Consider the following 17,039-nt stretch of genomic DNA (forward strand, 5'->3'; position numbering starts at 1 on the left):
GATGGGTTAAAAGCGGAGGACAAATTTTGATTGGGGTGTAAAAAATCACAATTGACAAAATATGGCACATTTCATTTCATATAACACCACCGTGCAAACAGGGCTTTAGAAGTGAAGATGTACGTTTACATGTGTTTATTCTATTGTTATTTATTTATTTATAGTGTGTAGAAATGTATTCATGTATGTTTGTTATGTTTTGATACAGTGTAGAAATGATCCATGACTAAATGTGTAATGTATATTGCTGAGGCATTTTATCAGGATGCAACTCTCTGTGTATGAGGACCGTGACACAGGCAACTCCACCCCCACTAAACAGGACTGGTGAGATTGTTAGTATCCCAAGAATCCAACCACCTTAAAAAAACAATAGCCCTTTAACATTGCTCACAACAACTCATCAACCACTACAGAGACATGTGTGTACTGCATGTTGTAGACTTGTTCTTCTAAATTATAGTCAGGACCTTTGACACTCTGACACTGCCTTTGGAATCCTTCAGTAAACTGTTCTCTATCTTTCTAGATACTGGCCAAAGGGACCTTCTGATGTAGAGTTGGCGTTATGGACAACAACTTTGACATGCTTTGACAGGTCATTAACAATTTCAGCAGTGTTGTGATCTTGTCTGAATTCCAGACCTGCTTTAGCCAACAGAGATCGCTTACGTAGCCGAATATGTGTCATGAAACAAACACTGCAGGACTTTCTGTTTATGGTGTGAATGATGCACTCATGGGTGACTTTCAGTCAACCAATCAAAATGTATTCATATAGCGCTTTTTACAACAGTTGTTGTCACAAAGCAGCTTTACAAGAGTCCAAGCCCCCAGTGAGCAAGTAAAGTGTGTATGTCTTCTAACAAGGGCAGGGTTGGTGTTAATGTTTCATTTGATTACAGGTTCCCTGATGTCTCCATGTTACATGATTTTCTACAGAACCATTCCGTAGACACTTTAGTTTTTACCTATGTGTACATCCCAAACTTGTACATTTTGCATTAAACTTGGTTAAAATTTTTAAATTTTGATCATTTTGATAAGAAAAGTTTTTGTTTTTTGTTGATTTGGATGTATTTTTTCATCCTCGTTATTATTATTATTATTATTATTATTATTATTATTATTATTATTATTATTAATAATAATCTGGACTTTCTTTTTCTAACAGAGACTTGGCTTGATAGCAATGGAGCAATAGTGCTAAATGAAGCTTCACCTCCCGACTTTAACTATTTTAATGTCTCCAGGGTAAATAAGAGAGGTGGTGGTGTTGCATGTTTTTACCATAAAGCATTCCGATGTAAGCAGATCTCATTAGGGGAACATCCTACGTTTGAATATCTGGCAGTACAACTCAACAGTACTTATTCAGTTCTTTTGATTGTTATCTATCATCCTCCCAGACTACATGCAGATTTTCTTGAAGATTTTGAAGAAATGCTTTCAAGGATTTTAATTGATTTTGATTATGTTTTAATTGCTGGGGATTTTAATATTCACATGGATATTTCCACAAATCCAATCACTTTAGAATTCATGAGGATGCTTAACTCTTTTGATCTCATACAGCATGTATCAGGCCCAACTCATAAGCATGGCCACATTTTAGATTTGGTCATTTCTAAACGTATAGAGGTTAATAATACTGAAATTACTGATGTTGCAATCTCTGACCATTTTGGTGTATTTTTCAACATGTCATTATCTACTAGAACACTCAGTGAAAAGCGCACAATAACCAAGCGTTATCTCAGTGCTGGCAGTGCCGTGGCCTTCACAGACATGATACAGTCCCTCCCTCCCCTCTCAGAAAATGGGAATGAGCTAGTTGAAACATTCACACACAGAGTTAGGAACTGTATTGATGCTGTGGCACCAAAGGTAACTAAAATAATCTCTGGTAAAATTAAGATGCCCTGGAGAAACACTCCATCTATTGTAAAATTTAGGCAAGATTGTAGGCAGGCTGAGAGACGTTGGCGAAAGTCAAAATTGCAAGTACATTTTGATATTTATAAAACAACATTGCAGAATTACAACAGTGAAGTGAAATTAGCATGGAAAAACTATTTCTCTACCTTAATCAATTCATCCAATAATAACTCAGCTGTCTTGTTCAGAAGCATAGATCAGCTAGTAAACCCCACCTCCTGTGGCTTCCCTGAGACTGTTTCAGTTGAAAAATGTGAGGAGTTTGCTATATTTTTTAGGGACAAGATTACTAGTATAAGGCAGAACATAGCAACAAGCACTAATAGACCATCAACCCTTATATCAGTTACTCAGCCTAACTTTAATATGTCTTATTTCCAAGAAGTTGACATGGTAACACTACTTGATGTGATTTCATCACTAAAATCCTCTACTTGTGAACTGGACCCTTTACCAACAAGCTTTTTCAAGCAGGTTCTGAGCTCATTAGCAAATGAAGTTCTAACGATTGTTAATCAGTCTCTGCAATTGGGTGAATTCCCTAACATTTTTAAAACTGCAATGGTTAAACCACTATTAAAGAACAGAAATCTTGATCCCACAATTCTTAATAATTATCGACCTATATCTAACCTTTCCTTTCTTAGCAAAATCATTGAAAAAGTAGTGTCAATCCAGTTGAATGACTATGTCAAAGTAAATCAAATAAATGACACTTTTCAATCTGGTTTCAGAGCTCTCCACAGCACTGAAACAGCCCTAGTTAAGGTAGTAAATGACTTGAGATTGAATAAGGATGCAGGCAAACTCTCAGTCCTTTTTCTGCTAGATTTAAGCGCCGCTTTTGACACCGTTGATCATGAAATACTTCTTGATCGACTACAGAGCTGGGTAGGCCTTAGTGGCTTAGTCTTAGACTGGTTTAGATCGTACCTAACTGGGCGTGATTACTATGTAGCATTAGGTACCTCTTCCTCCACACGTCAAAAAATAACTTGTGGCGTCCCCCAAGGATCAATTCTTGGGCCGTTACTATTCAACCTATATATGCTTCCATTACCACACATCATTAATAAACATGGTATTAGTTATCATCAATATGCAGATGACACTCAACTTTATATTTCGCTAGAACCTAAAGCCCTAAAATCAATTTGCTCACTGTTTGACTGCATAGATGATATACAGACATGGATGTCTGACAATTTTCTGCAGTTAAATAAACAGAAGACAGAGGTTCTTGTTCTTGGCAGTGATTCACAAAGGAATGATGTCCAGACTTATTTAAATCAAATGAATCTGAAAGCCAGACAATGTGTTAAGAACCTGGGCGTCACCTTTGATAATGAGCTCAGCTTCAAATCACACATCATGACTACATGCAAGACAGCTTACTTTCATCTTCGAAACATCGCTAAGGTCCGAGATATGCTCTCTCCTGCTGACAGTGAAAAACTTGTCCATGCATTTATCACATCAAGGCTAGATTATTGTAACGCTGTTCTATCTGCTCTTCCAAAGAGCTCTATTTCGCACTTACAGCGAGTTCAGAACGCGGCTGCAAGGGTTCTGACCCGCAGGAGAAAGAGAGATCATATTACACCTGCACTCCACTCACTGCACTGGTTACCTGTCAGCTTTAGAATAGATTTTAAGGTTCTAGTCATGGTTTTTAAATGTCTTCATGGTCTTGCCCCTCTTTACCTAAGTGAAATGATGGTTAGATATGTTCCAGTCAGGTCTCTCAGGTCTTCAAACAGTAATCTACTGGTGATTCCTAAAAGCCGATTAAAGATTGGCGAGGGTGCTTTTAGTCACTATGGCCCAAAGCTCTGGAATTCTCTTCCTGAAGAGCTCAGAGGCATTTCATCCCTGCATAGTTTTAAGAGCAGTCTCAAAACATTCCTGTTTAGATCCGCTTTTAGTTAAGAAACTCTATCTTAATAGTTTTATCTTATTTACTTTACTTTTTATTATCTTACTTACTTCACCTTTTACTTTTTATGTTATTTTAATATTTTTATCTTTAATTTTTTTTTTTAATTTTCTTCTGTCTTTTTGTCTTTGTCTTATCTCCTTTTAATGTTTCTTTTATTTATACTGTAAAGCACTTTGAGTTACATGTATGTATGAAAGGTGCTATACAATAAAGATTATTATTATTATTATTAATAATAATAATAATAATAATAATAATAATAATAATAATAATAATAATAATAATAATAATAATTATTATTATTTTTATTTTTATTATATAATCAACTGAAATCTTGTTTGTGCATGATGTAGTGCATGATGTAGTAAGATCCAGGTTAAGAGACCAGAATCAGCTGTGTATCCCAAAAAAGTAAATGTGAAAATGTGATTGACCCAAATGTAACCGGTGGTTGAAGAGTCATGTATTTCCATGCTGTTATGTTAAAGACAGACACTGGTCTACCGTATATAACTACCACTTAACTAAATTTGAGAAAATTGACAAAGAAGAAAAGATTTGGACAAATGTGCCACTTTTCATATTAAAGTGTAGGGAGTCAGTTGGTCAGTTACCATTCCAGACTTTACTGGATTTTCTGAATTAACTGGACTGTTTGATATATTTTTTGTTGTTTACTCCATGCATAACTGTGGGAATGCTTATGACCTTGTGCAGTTCAAACCAGGCAAGAAGACCAGATTCACCAATACCACTTGTAACCATGAAGCGTTTGGATTCATCTGTGATTTCACAAGAACTGGTCAAAGATGGAAACCACCCATGTGGACACAGGTGAGAGATAACATATTAAATTAATTAAAAATTGAATTGAATTTTTCATGATATATTACCATGCAGAACAGGTATGGAACTGAACTCCAAAACAACATTATTGTTAGTGAAAAGAAACATTTTGCCAAAGTGTTAATGTAAAATTATGCATATAATCTAACAAATTATTTTCTAGATGAAAGCATTCCTAATAATGTCTTTTTTCCTCTACTATATATCAGGGATTACACTAAACTAACTACTGATGAAATCAAAAACTTCAAATTTAACCTGATACAGAAGTTTCAGTGTCTGAATGAGGTAATAACAAACCAGGGAAGCCCAGAACTTCTCAGTAAAATCTACACAGAGCTCTACATCACAGAGGGAGATGGTGGAGAGATCAGTAATGAACATGAGGTGAGACAGATTGAGACAGCATCCAGGAGACCAGCAACTGAAGACACACCGATCAAATGTAACAACATCTTTAAGCCCTTATCTAAACAAGACAAACCCATCAGAACTGTGCTGACAAAGGGAATTGCTGGAATTGGAAAAACTGTGTCTGTGCAGAAGTTCATTCTGGACTGGGCTGAAGGGAAAGCCAATCAGGACATCCAGCTTGTTCTTCCACTTCCTTTCAGGGAGCTGAATCTGATGAAGGAAAAAATGCTCAGTTTGGTGAATCTTATTCACATCTGTTTTAAGGAGGCAAAAGGAACTGATATTTCCAAAGTGCAAAAAGTTCTATTCATTTGCGATGGCTTGGATGAGTGTCGTTTTCCTCTCGATTTCCAGAGCAGTGTGAGTTTGTGTGATGTTACGGAGTCGTCTTCAGTGGATGTGTTGGTGACAAACCTCATTAAGGGGAATCTACTTCCATCTGCTCTCGTCTGGATCACCTCCAGACCAGCAGCAGCTGATCAGATCCCCTCTGAGTGTGTTGATCGGGTGACAGAGGTACGAGGGTTCAGTGACCCACAGAAGGAAGAGTACTTCAGGAAGAGAATCAGTGATCAGGCCTTGGCCAGTAGAATCATCTCACACCTGAAGTCATCGAGAAGCCTCTACATCATGTGTCACATACCAGTCTTCTGCTGGATTTCATCTACTGTTCTAGAGAAAATGTTAGGGCGGTCAATACCTGAGGATATCCCCCAAAGTCTGACACAAATGTACACCTACTACCTCATCATTGAGACCAGCATCCAAGAAAAGTATCTGGAAAGAAAAGAAGAGGTCATTCTCAAATTAGGAGAACTGGCCTTTCGGCAGCTGATGAAAGGCAACCTGGTCTTCTATGAGGAAGACCTGAGAGAGTGTGGCATCAATGTCAAGGAGGCATCAGTGTGCTCAGGAGTGTGCACTCAGATCTTCAGAGAGGAGTCTGGGCTGCTCCAGAGAGTGTACAGCTTTGTTCATCTGAGTATTCAGGAGCATCTTGCAGCTGTATATGTGCACCTGACCTTCATCAACAACAACACCAATGTTCTTAAGCAGAGTATGATGACCAAACTTGGGGGGCTTATGAGAAAAATGACAATCACCAGTGTCCAGAAGAGTGCTGTGGATCAGGCCCTGCAGTGTAAGAATGGACATCTGAATCTCTTCCTCCAGTTTCTTCTGGGTCTCTCACTGGAAAAAAATCAGAGTCTTTTACAAGACCTCGTGACACAGACCCAAAAGACCTCTGTCAACAAAGAGGAAATTGTTCAGTACATCAAGAAGAAGATTAGAAGAAATACCTCTACAGGAAAATCGATAAATCTGTTCCACTGTCTAAATGAACTGGGTGATCAATCTTTAGTTGAAGAGGTACAGCACTACCTGCAAACCGGAAATCTACAGGAGCACAAGCTCTCTCCGTCACAATGGTCAGCAGTGGTCTTTTTGCTATTGACATCAGAGCAGAAGCAGGATGCATTTCACCTCTCTAAATATGCTAATCCATCGGACAACAGGACACTGGATGACATTCTTCTAAAGCTGCTGTCTGTGGTTGCAGCTTCCAGGAGAGCTCAGTAAGTGATGCCTGTGCACTTTAGGCATGAATGTTAAATCCAACAACTTGTGCACTTCCCAGCTTTACAAACCTTCAGCTGTTAATATAAAACATTTTGCATGCACATTCATATTATTCTGACACAGATCTGTTCCATGTCTTGATAATGTGTTGATGCATTTATGCAACATTTGACACGGCTTGCTGACTATTCATGGTGTAAGGGGGTCATGTATGTGTTCTGCAGGCTTTCTAAGTGCAAACTGACAGAAAAAAGCTGTGCTGCTCTGGCTTCAGCACTCAGCACAGAGTCCTGCTGTCTCAGCGTGTTGGATCTCTCCGAGAACAAGATAGGAGGCTCAGGCGTCAAACTGCTGTCTGCTGCACTGGAGAACTCTTACTGTAAGCTGGAAACACTCAGGTACCTTTGACAACACCATCATGACAGTGAGTGATTTAATATCTATCACTTTCAATCACTATTGATGACTTATTGGGGCAGTCATGGCCTGGCGGTTAGGGAACTGGTCTTATGACCGGAGGGTCGTGGGTTCGATTCCCAGACAGGCCATGACTGAGGTGCCCTTGAGCAAGGCACCTAACCCCAACTGCTCCCCGGGTGCCGGGCTAGGGCTGCCCATCGCTCTGGGTACGTGTGATCCACAGCCCCCTAGTAATCACTAGTGTGTGTGTGTGTGTGTGTGTGTGTGTGTGTGTTCTGACTGCACAGATGGGTTAAAAGCGGAGGACAAATTTTGATTGGGGTGTAAAAATCACAATTGACAAAATATGGCACATTTCATTTCATTTTATTATTAAAAGTAGTAAAAATCTTAAAAGTGCTTAATTTTTTAAAAAGGGATAAAAAGGTCAAATTAATCAAAATTGAATAAATATGTAATCAAATCATCATCCATTTGTCTCATGACATCATCAAATATTGTGCGTAACACACACAGCAATATATGAGCTATATTGCATGGAATACAGCAATTGTTTTTTTAAATGTCTAGTCGATTAAAATAATTTTAGATTTTGAAATTTAGATTAGATTCATTCAGATTGAAATGACTGACAATAGCTAACTGTGTAACTTGTTCCATATTTATTAGGAAGGTTATTATTAGGAACTACTATGAACTTTATTATTAATCTATATATATATATATAATGTCATGGTAAAGCCCCTCACTTTGGGCGTGTGTATGTGTGCTCTGCATCTGTTCATCTCCATATATGTACTTCCTGTGGGTGTGGTTGTGTGTGTATGTGTTTACTTGTTTCATCACTTTAATGTGTCACACGTGGAGCATGTTATATGCCTAGTATATATTGTGTATCGTAATTGTGTCCCTTGCTCGTCTTTGTGAGTCTACTTCGTGTCTGCGTAGTCCCTTGTTGAATGTTTGCTACGCGCAACTTTTCATAGTCACCTGTATTATAATAAAGCAACATGTTTTCAGTATTACTCATCTCAGACATTAGACATCATACATACATATTGATTTATTTATCTCTTGATTTTATAGTTTAAATAGTGTTACTGTTTTCCCTACAGGTTGAAGCAATGTGATATCACAGATGATGGCTATAGTGCTCTAGCTTCTGCTCTGAAATCAGAGTCCTCACACTTGAGAGAGCTGGATCTGTCTAAGAATTACCTAGGAGACAGAGGCATGAAGCTGCTCTCGTCTGGATTACAGGATCCTCACTGTATTCTGGAGATTCTGAGGTTAAGATCATCATTCTGAGAGTCAGTAAAGTCAAACAGTGGGTCAAAATTAAATAAAGGTTCAGCATTAAAATAAATATTTAAATTTAATTCTTCTATTTATTTTTGGGTGTACATTTTGTTATTGGATACTGAGATCATTTGTAATAATGAATATTTAAAATATAATTTGTGTTTTGCACACATGAATGATGTGGGCTTAATGGCGAGTGTGAAGAGTGTCTTTGTTCTCTCTGCAGGTTGAAGGTTTGTGATGTCACACAGGAAGGCTGTGCTGCTCTAGCTTCAGCTCTGAAATCAAACCCCTCTCACCTGAGAGAGCTGGACCTGTCTGTGAATAAACTTGGCGACTCTGGAGTAAAGCTGCTCTCTGCTGCACTAGGGGAATCCAAATCGAATCTAAAGAAAGTTTGGTAAGATCAGTTCCATGAGGTAAATATGACTTTAATATGAGTTTTAGGGGATTCTTAGGACAGAGCTTTTTTGAATGTATTATCTGTTGCACAAATAAACATTAGTTATTCTTAAGGAAATAAATTAAGTACATTCAGTGGTTAAGTTTACACTGAACAAGGGTGGTGTTCTGTCTGCAGCTTGTGTGATTGTGGTATCACAGAGGATGGATGTGCTGCTGTGGCTTCAGCTCTGAGAAACTCCTCACACCTAAGGAACCTGGATATGTCTAAGAATAAATTAGGAGACTCAGGATTGACGCTGCTCTCTTCTGAGTTGGGAAATCCTCATTGCAACCTCGAAGTACTGTGGTAAGATCACTTCTCTGTCATGACTGAGTTGGTCCTCGGTAAGACATATTCTTTAACAATGAAATTGTAGGAAATTTTTTCACATTATACACTTTCATTTTGACCTAATTCGATATAAACATTGCCATTTTTCCTCACGTAACTACATAGCTTCAATTTTTATCTTAACTGACCTGTGTCATTTATTTCAGAATTTGAAAGGTGGTGTTCCACAAGGTTCTCTTTAAGGAACCTTAATGTTTTCACTTCATGTATGGCCCCTTGAACATAAGATTTGCAGATATACTGTTGATTTTCATTTGTGAGTGATGTATCATAATATTTACTAGCTCAGACACATTTAATGCCGAGATCCAGCAAAAAAGTAGAACGTATGAAAAAACGTATGAAAAAAAACTTGTATGACCAGAAAATATTTGCACTTATATAGCTTCTCAATTCTGTAATAATGATCCACAGAATATTAGGAGTGCAAACTGTAGCTATTGTGATGGGCAGGGTGAGCAAAATAAAATGGAAGCGGTCACGCCAAGTCTCAGGGAAAATGAATGGTTTAATGAAGAAAGTGCGCTAACCAAAAACCCGTGACATGATCCGAAATAAGGATATAATACCAGCGGTCAACTGGTACAAAGACAAGACATATATAGACAAACAAACGACCCTCAGGTGAGACGGATTGCGGGCTCCGCCCACCTGAGGAATGAACACAACGCAACAACAACAATACAACTGCCGCTGTAGACGGAGGTGACCAGTAGGGGGCCCACCGTACCGTGACACTATGACATGTACTTATTTGAAGATTATTAATTTGAAGATGATTTGAAGATGATTATTAATTATCAGGTGGCTTAGAAACTCAATATACTGTAAAATTATTATGAAGCTTTAAGTGAATATTTTACCAGGCACCATGTCTGATCTAATCTCGAATTTGCAGGCCTCTAAGTAGTACCAGCATATTCCAGGCCTGGAAACCGTGGTACATGTGTGTATGAGTGATGATGTGTGTGCTAACCTGAGAGAGTGAAGTGTGTGTTGTTCTGTCTACAGGTTGTGTGATTGTGATGTCACTGAGGAAGGCTGTGCTACTATGGCTTCAGCATTGAGATCAAACCCCTCCCACCTGAGAAAGCTGCATCTAAATGGGAACAAACTGAAAGATTCAGGAGTGAAGTTGCTTGCTAGTGTGCTGGGGAATTTTGGCTGCAAACTGAAGATACTGAGGTATCATGTTAATTGTGTCTGCTAATAAGTGGAATCAATTCATTAATGAATTATGGAAAAAGAAAAAAAACAAAAAAAAAAAGAATTGCTCAAACAGAAGTCTACAGTAGGTAATGGCAATGTGTGTAGCAACAGTTAAATTATGAACTTTGGCTAATAATGCTAATTTCTGGCCTGTATATGTTATGTTGTGTGTTTTTTTTTGTGTTGTCAGAAGTCTCTATTTGCCCTGTCTAAATGTTTCTATTACATATCTTGATTAGTGTGTCTTTAGGTGGTTCTGACCCAAGATTTGTTCTTGTTTTATGCTTTTTTCTGTTTTATACTTTTTTCTTAAGATGTCTGGCCTGATTTGGTCTTGTTTTTCCTGAAATTCGACCTTAATCTGTATCATTACCTTGAACCTGGATTACCCTTTGAATATTAAATTATCAGTTTAAACAACTGCAAGTGCATCAAAAAAGTCCACTCTGATGCAAATATTGTAAGCACCCAGAATTAGAACATGTATTAAGATGTTTAGGTTGAGAAATAAGTGTTTCGTTGTTGTGTCTGGAGGTTGTGTGACTGTGATGTCACAGAGGAGGGCTGTGCTGCTCTGACATCAGTGCTGACATCAAATCCCTCCTACCTGAGACAGCTGGATCTTTCTGGAAATAAACTAAAAGATTCAGGAGTGAAGCTGCTATCTGCTGGACTGGAGAATCCTCACTGTAAACTGGAGACACTGTGGTAAGATCACATCTGAGAGTCACATGGCCTGGTCCTCAGTGAGGTACAGACCCATTCCAAAAAAATTGTATATCATCGAAAAGTTGATTATAGATTAATTGCCCACAATTTAAATGAACGATTTCAAGTATTTATTTGCTATATTTTTACATAATCTGGGTTTACATAAATTCCACATGTCCGCTTTAATAGTGATAGTCATCACTTTAATAGTGAAAATAGTGCAGACAGCGCACATTTAACAAAAACACTAATGTGAGAGACTCAGACAAAGATGAGGACAGGACACTGCGTGAACGCACATTAATTAGACAGACCACATAAACCCAGAGTGATCACGAGATGAGCCACAGGTGAGACCGATGAACAGTCCCACCAGGATTTCACGGGCCTTTTTTGTGATTGTTGCGGGCTAAAATGTTTGATGTTGCGGGTGTTTTTAAAAAAAATTGCGATGGAAGTTGCGTTTTGTTTTTGCTTTTTTGTGAGTACATAGTGAGTCTATTTAGTAGTCCATTTTAATTATCTATTTAACTATTTATTCAGGGTTGCCAACTTTTCAAGATCGCTTGGAGTGAGATTTGAACCTGGAGGGGTTGGCGAACGGTAATTGTTGATGAGGGGGCTGGGTTAGCGAACGTAAGTTGTTACCGGGCGGCCTGTAAAATGGACACAAATTAAGTATGATATCGAGATCGATCACCAGTGGTTGGCGCCAGAGCGAACTAGTAACTCATAGATATGGATCAGAGATAAATAAACTAGATTTTTTTTTTGGCGTGAGAAATCGGATGTGTGGCGTTTGAGCGTGTGAAGACGATCAAATGCGTGTGTCTCACGCTCAATGCGTGAGAGTTGGCAACCCTGATTTATTTATTTATGGGTATTATGCTTCTTATAAAACCCCTGGTTTGAACACTTCAAGCAATGATTTTATTTCTCTTACTCTATGTCAGGGATGTCAAAGTCAAATACACCGAGGGCCAAAAAACCAAATTTGCTACAAGCCAAGGGCCGGACTGGTTCAATGTTTATTAAAACATATTGAAATGATTGCACATAGCCTTTTGAACCAAGACCTAACACATTGTATATTATTTAATGCTTAAATGAATAAAGCAATATTTTCTTATGGATCTGTCAGTAATTTCAAGTGAAAACATTTTTCAACAAGCAAACAGATAAAAAACAAACTTCCTTCAAAGAAAACATGTCCTGTACATTAAATGAATAAAGTAATAAAGGTTTGAAAAGTGCTGGAATTTAGGCTAAAGTACTTGAAAATGCTTGAAATTGTAACGACTTTGTTTCACAACAAATAGCTATCTGACTGAACAGTTCTCTTGTATTACGTTAACAAATACGAGCCTCTTGTAATTCCAGGACAAAACATGAGAGAACGTGAAGACGTTAAGATTGGGCGTTTTGAAAATAAACAACCATTAAATAATGTGAATAAAAAAGCAAATTATTTAGAATCATTTCGACTATATGTATAAATATTTAACTTAATTAAGTTTAACTGGTGCGCGCAGTTACAAAATTCGAGAGGTGCACGACCTTGCGAATCGTGCGACGACCTCGCGCACGGGCGGAGCCACTGCGATTACGTCATTTTCCGCTTGTGTGCGCTGCAGTGACTTCGCGGGCTACCGTTGCATTGTGGGGAATGTAGTGTTTGTGCGTTCAAAACACCATCGGGCGGCTGTGGCCTGCGGGCCAGTTCTAATAGTAATTAAATATCACCAGGGGGCCATAGATAATCAATTCGCGGGCCGGATCTGGCCCGCGGGCCTTGACTTTGACATGTGTGCTCTATGTGGTATGCAATAGTTTGGGCAGGAATGATCCCTCTCAAGATTTTGTATGCCCCGCCCCCTGAAACACAGGTGTTGGGATAGAGAATGCACAATGATCCCTCTCACTTTCTTGAAATGATCCCTCGAAGTGCAACAGCTCGGTGGCAGAAATGGACTTTCCGTCTCTTAAAAGACTATGAAAAATCACTTGGAGTGGATGGGCTGGTGCTAGAAATGTTAAACTTGTTGGAAATACATGTATGAACCCATCGTTGTGAAACAATAAAACACTGAAAACAAAAAAAAACAGTTTATCCCCGCTTTCATGTAGTGTACCGGGATACTGCTTTTCCCCGATCTTTTTGCCGTTATTTTCGTCGCTCATGCTGCTTTCAGTCTGCTCCTCTTGAATGTATATACGGAAGTAAGGCGGGAGTTTGTTGACGTCACATCAAGACGACATCAGTGATTGGTCAAATTTGCGGGAAAGTTGCGGTGATTGGCTGAAGTTGCAACACCGCCCTGAATTTGTGGGGTTTGCTTGAATTTGCGTTGAAGTTGCAAATCGCAACATCGCAAATTTCTGGAGGGTCTGGATGAACACACTGACACAACCACACCCACGAAGATCCACAGACGCAGACGACTAGACGTAGACAACATAAACGTAGACAACATATATATATATATATGAGTCCCCACTTAACGACGGGGTTAGAGACTGAAAAGTCCGTCGTAAAGCAGTTTTCATTATTAAGCGTGACCCTAGATTTAGATACGCTTTGATCATAAATATAGAAAAATACTAATAATGTTCTCGTGCGTGCATACAGCTGTGGTGAAGGCAGCGCTGCCAGCTTATCGTACACAACACCGGAGTTACGATCGACTTTTTTGAATTTCGTGCGGTGGATATATATAATTATATTGCTATTTATGACTTAAGATTTGTTTTTGTTGTGAGGTGTCATTGTTCTGTCTGCAGGTTGTGTAATTGTGATGTCACAGAGGAAGGCTGTGCTGCTCTAGCTTCAGCTCTGAGATCAAACCCCTCGTACCTGAGAAAGCTGAATTTATCTGGAAATCAACTGGGAGACTCAGGAGTGAAGCTGCTTACTACTGAACTGGAGAATCGTCAGTGTAAACTGGAAATACTGCAGTAAGATCATCTCTCTGACTCACATGACTTGAAAATTATTCAGGAAAAAATGAAATAGCAGAACTATTTCAGATTAAATCATAGAGGTGCAAAGGATGCAAGATACTATAGTGTTAGAAACACTAATCCCTGTGGAGCTAGTTGTTATTGATATGTTTAGGGTGACCAAACGTCCGTATTTCCCGGGACATGTCCGCATTTCACATCCTGTCCCGGGCGTCCCGGGTTTTTTTTTTTAAGTGAGGAAATGTCCTGGTTTTTAAATGACCTTCATCGGGCCATTAGTTCTACAGGCACTAGGACCCTGAGCACAGCGCTGCATGACACGGAATCCCTGAGCCTCATCAGTGAGGGCAGTCCTGTTTTTAATCAGATCGCAAGCATGCAGAAGCGAAGTGTTCACCGACATTACCCCCCGCTCAACAACCTACGTTCGCAATCCCACCCCGCTCAACAACTTACGTTCGCCACCCCTCAAACCCCCCCGCTCAATAACTTACTTTTGCCACACCCCCCCCCCCCCCCCGGACCTCAGGTCACAGCTATCTGCCAAAATTAGACCGCGGAAAAATTTAGTGGAGTACCCCTGTTGTAGGATTACGTGGGCCTATGTTAAGTGAGCGAATGCACACACACACACACACACACACACAAAGTGTCCTGGTTTTCCCAAATAAAAATATGGTCACCCTAAATATGTTAGTGTTGGACACACTTTATGATATACTGAACATTTGATGTACTGACACAGTGGATATTTTAGTGTACATAAAGTTATTGCTTGGAAAATATTATAGAGGAATAACTCAGAATATAACACAGTAGCATCACATTCTGAAAATCTCATCCTTTGTTCTTATCCGGTTACTCCTTTCTTTTGTCAGGTAGCAGTGATCATCTTCCAACCATGAAGACACCTGTTAAACAGACTGGTTCATGATCTCAGTTTTGGAATTATGAACACAGTCCCTAGACATGTGACCTCATCAGCATACCTGCTTAACCTGATAAACCTCAGTCTCATTATGTAATCATTAACCCTCAAGGACTACTATACTAAATAATACACAAACATAATTGTAATAATTATTATAAAGCAAATACTTTGGACTAATGAAAAGCATTATATAACTACAATATTTGTATTGTTTTCAATGGTTAATTTTAATTAATTATTTAAAGATTTACATTCCTGTTCATTTTCAGTCATTGCTGTTACTGTTAATGTAACTGTCATTTTATTAAAAACACTACTATTGTAATGACTGGAAAGCACAGACTGGACACGTGCATGAGATGATATTTTTAAAAAGATAATTAACAGAACAGAAATAATAATACCAATGACTGAGGAAGCAACACCTAACCAAAGATATCAGATACACACAGCTACTAGATCAACTAAAGACACCATGACACGATAATGTAACGTGGCTCGCGCCACGGAGCGAGGAGACGGACACAAACGCTGAGGAGAGCGAGATTTATTAAGGGAAATTCCATAGGTAGAGTCGAAGTGACAGGCATGGGTCATAACGGGTAGGCAGTCCAGACACGAAATACGGACAGACATAGCGAACACAACAAGGAAGACTCACGGAACAGCAGCACTAGGGCGAACAGGCAAAACACAGAGAAAACAAAAAGACCAATAACTAGACCTGGGAGACACAGGGACTAATATACACAGGACTAAACTAGGGACAGGTGATGACAATGACACAGGGGCGTGGTAACAAACAAGGAATCCATCAAAACCAACGAGCAGGGCGGGACAAACAGGCAAGGAACACAGACACGAGGGAACCCAGAGTGACAGCTACGATAGGGGGCGTAGCCCTACGTGACAGATAATCACAAGGCGAGGACACAAAGTACAGGAATGTGACAGACAGAAAGAAAACAAAGGAAACTGAAAACAAAGGCGGAACTAAACACACCAATACGGGTGGAAGGTGGAACTATACGTGAAACTATCAACATTTTGTTTTTTAGATTTTTACATGTTTAGATTTCTATAAGGATTAAGGATAATTATATGTATATGATTTTATATATGTATATATGTTACAATTATTTCCCTTATTATTTAAATTACCCCTTATTATTCATATTTAATTAACTGTTTTTACATAACAGTATTTAAGGCAGATTTCAGTTTCTTGCCTTCATCTTCCTCTGGCTTCATAAACAGGCACAATTGTAGCATCATGTGACCTGTGTGGCACGTGTGTGGGGCAGAGAGTGTGTGTGTGTGTGTGTGTAGGGGGACAGTGTGTGTGGGACATGTGTGTGGGGTAGAGAGTGTGTATGTGGGGAGGGGGGCAGTGTGTGTGGGACATGTGTGTGGAGTAGAGAGTTTGTGTGGGGGCAGAGAGTGTGTGTGTGTGTGGGGAGGGGAGGACAGTGTGTGTGGGATGTGTGTAAGGTAGATAATGTGTTGTGGCAGAGTGAGTGTGTGTGTGGGGGGCAGTGTGTGTTGACAAAAGTAGTAGTGGAAATGTACATTTATTTTTTCATAAGCTTTCTATTTGTACTGAAGGCAGAGGTGTACTGCTCTGGTGATGGCGTTGAATTTGATGCCTCTAATTATGGAACACTGACCAGATGTAGAATATTGAGGTAGTCACTTCAGTTTCAGTTTCTTGCCTTCATCTTCCTCTGATTATGGATTGCTGAGGTAGAATATTGAGGTAGTCACTTCCTTCTCCACATTATGGGTTAATGTTCTGCTCATGCTGACAATCTTTTTGGAATAGGAAAGGACACTGTTCATTGCTGAGAATTACAGTACACATTTCCTAGACATGCCAGTCATTTTGATGCCAGACAAATCACATAACACTGGTGCACGAGGAGGCGAGACTTATTGGCAGATTTATAGATGCAGGTTCTGTTTTAAAAATAGCACCTTCAATTGTTTAAAAA

The 17,039-nt window shown here is 39.1% G+C and overlaps 1 protein-coding gene and 1 long non-coding RNA gene across 2 annotated transcripts in view; both read left to right on the forward strand.

Annotated features, from left to right (window-relative positions):
• The window catches only part of LOC143517724 (uncharacterized), a 137,023-nt gene that overhangs the window by 93,429 nt on the left and 26,555 nt on the right, over positions 1–17,039 (forward strand). The window lies entirely within an intron of this gene.
• LOC143517715 (NLR family CARD domain-containing protein 3-like) lies at positions 183–15,365 on the forward strand. Its single transcript, XM_077010477.1, has 12 exons — positions 183–327; positions 530–598; positions 4,595–4,711; positions 4,933–6,714; positions 6,943–7,116; positions 8,254–8,427; positions 8,667–8,840; positions 9,021–9,191; positions 10,248–10,421; positions 10,980–11,153; positions 13,938–14,111; positions 14,996–15,365. Exons 3-12 carry the CDS (start codon positions 4,641–4,643, stop codon positions 14,997–14,999), a joined length of 3,072 nt encoding a protein of 1,023 aa, XP_076866592.1. The 5' UTR covers positions 183–327; positions 530–598; positions 4,595–4,640; the 3' UTR covers positions 15,000–15,365.

The sequence above is a fragment of the Brachyhypopomus gauderio genome, chromosome 6 (assembly GCF_052324685.1).
Source record: "Brachyhypopomus gauderio isolate BG-103 chromosome 6, BGAUD_0.2, whole genome shotgun sequence".
Classification (NCBI taxonomy): Eukaryota; Metazoa; Chordata; class Actinopteri; order Gymnotiformes; family Hypopomidae; genus Brachyhypopomus; species Brachyhypopomus gauderio.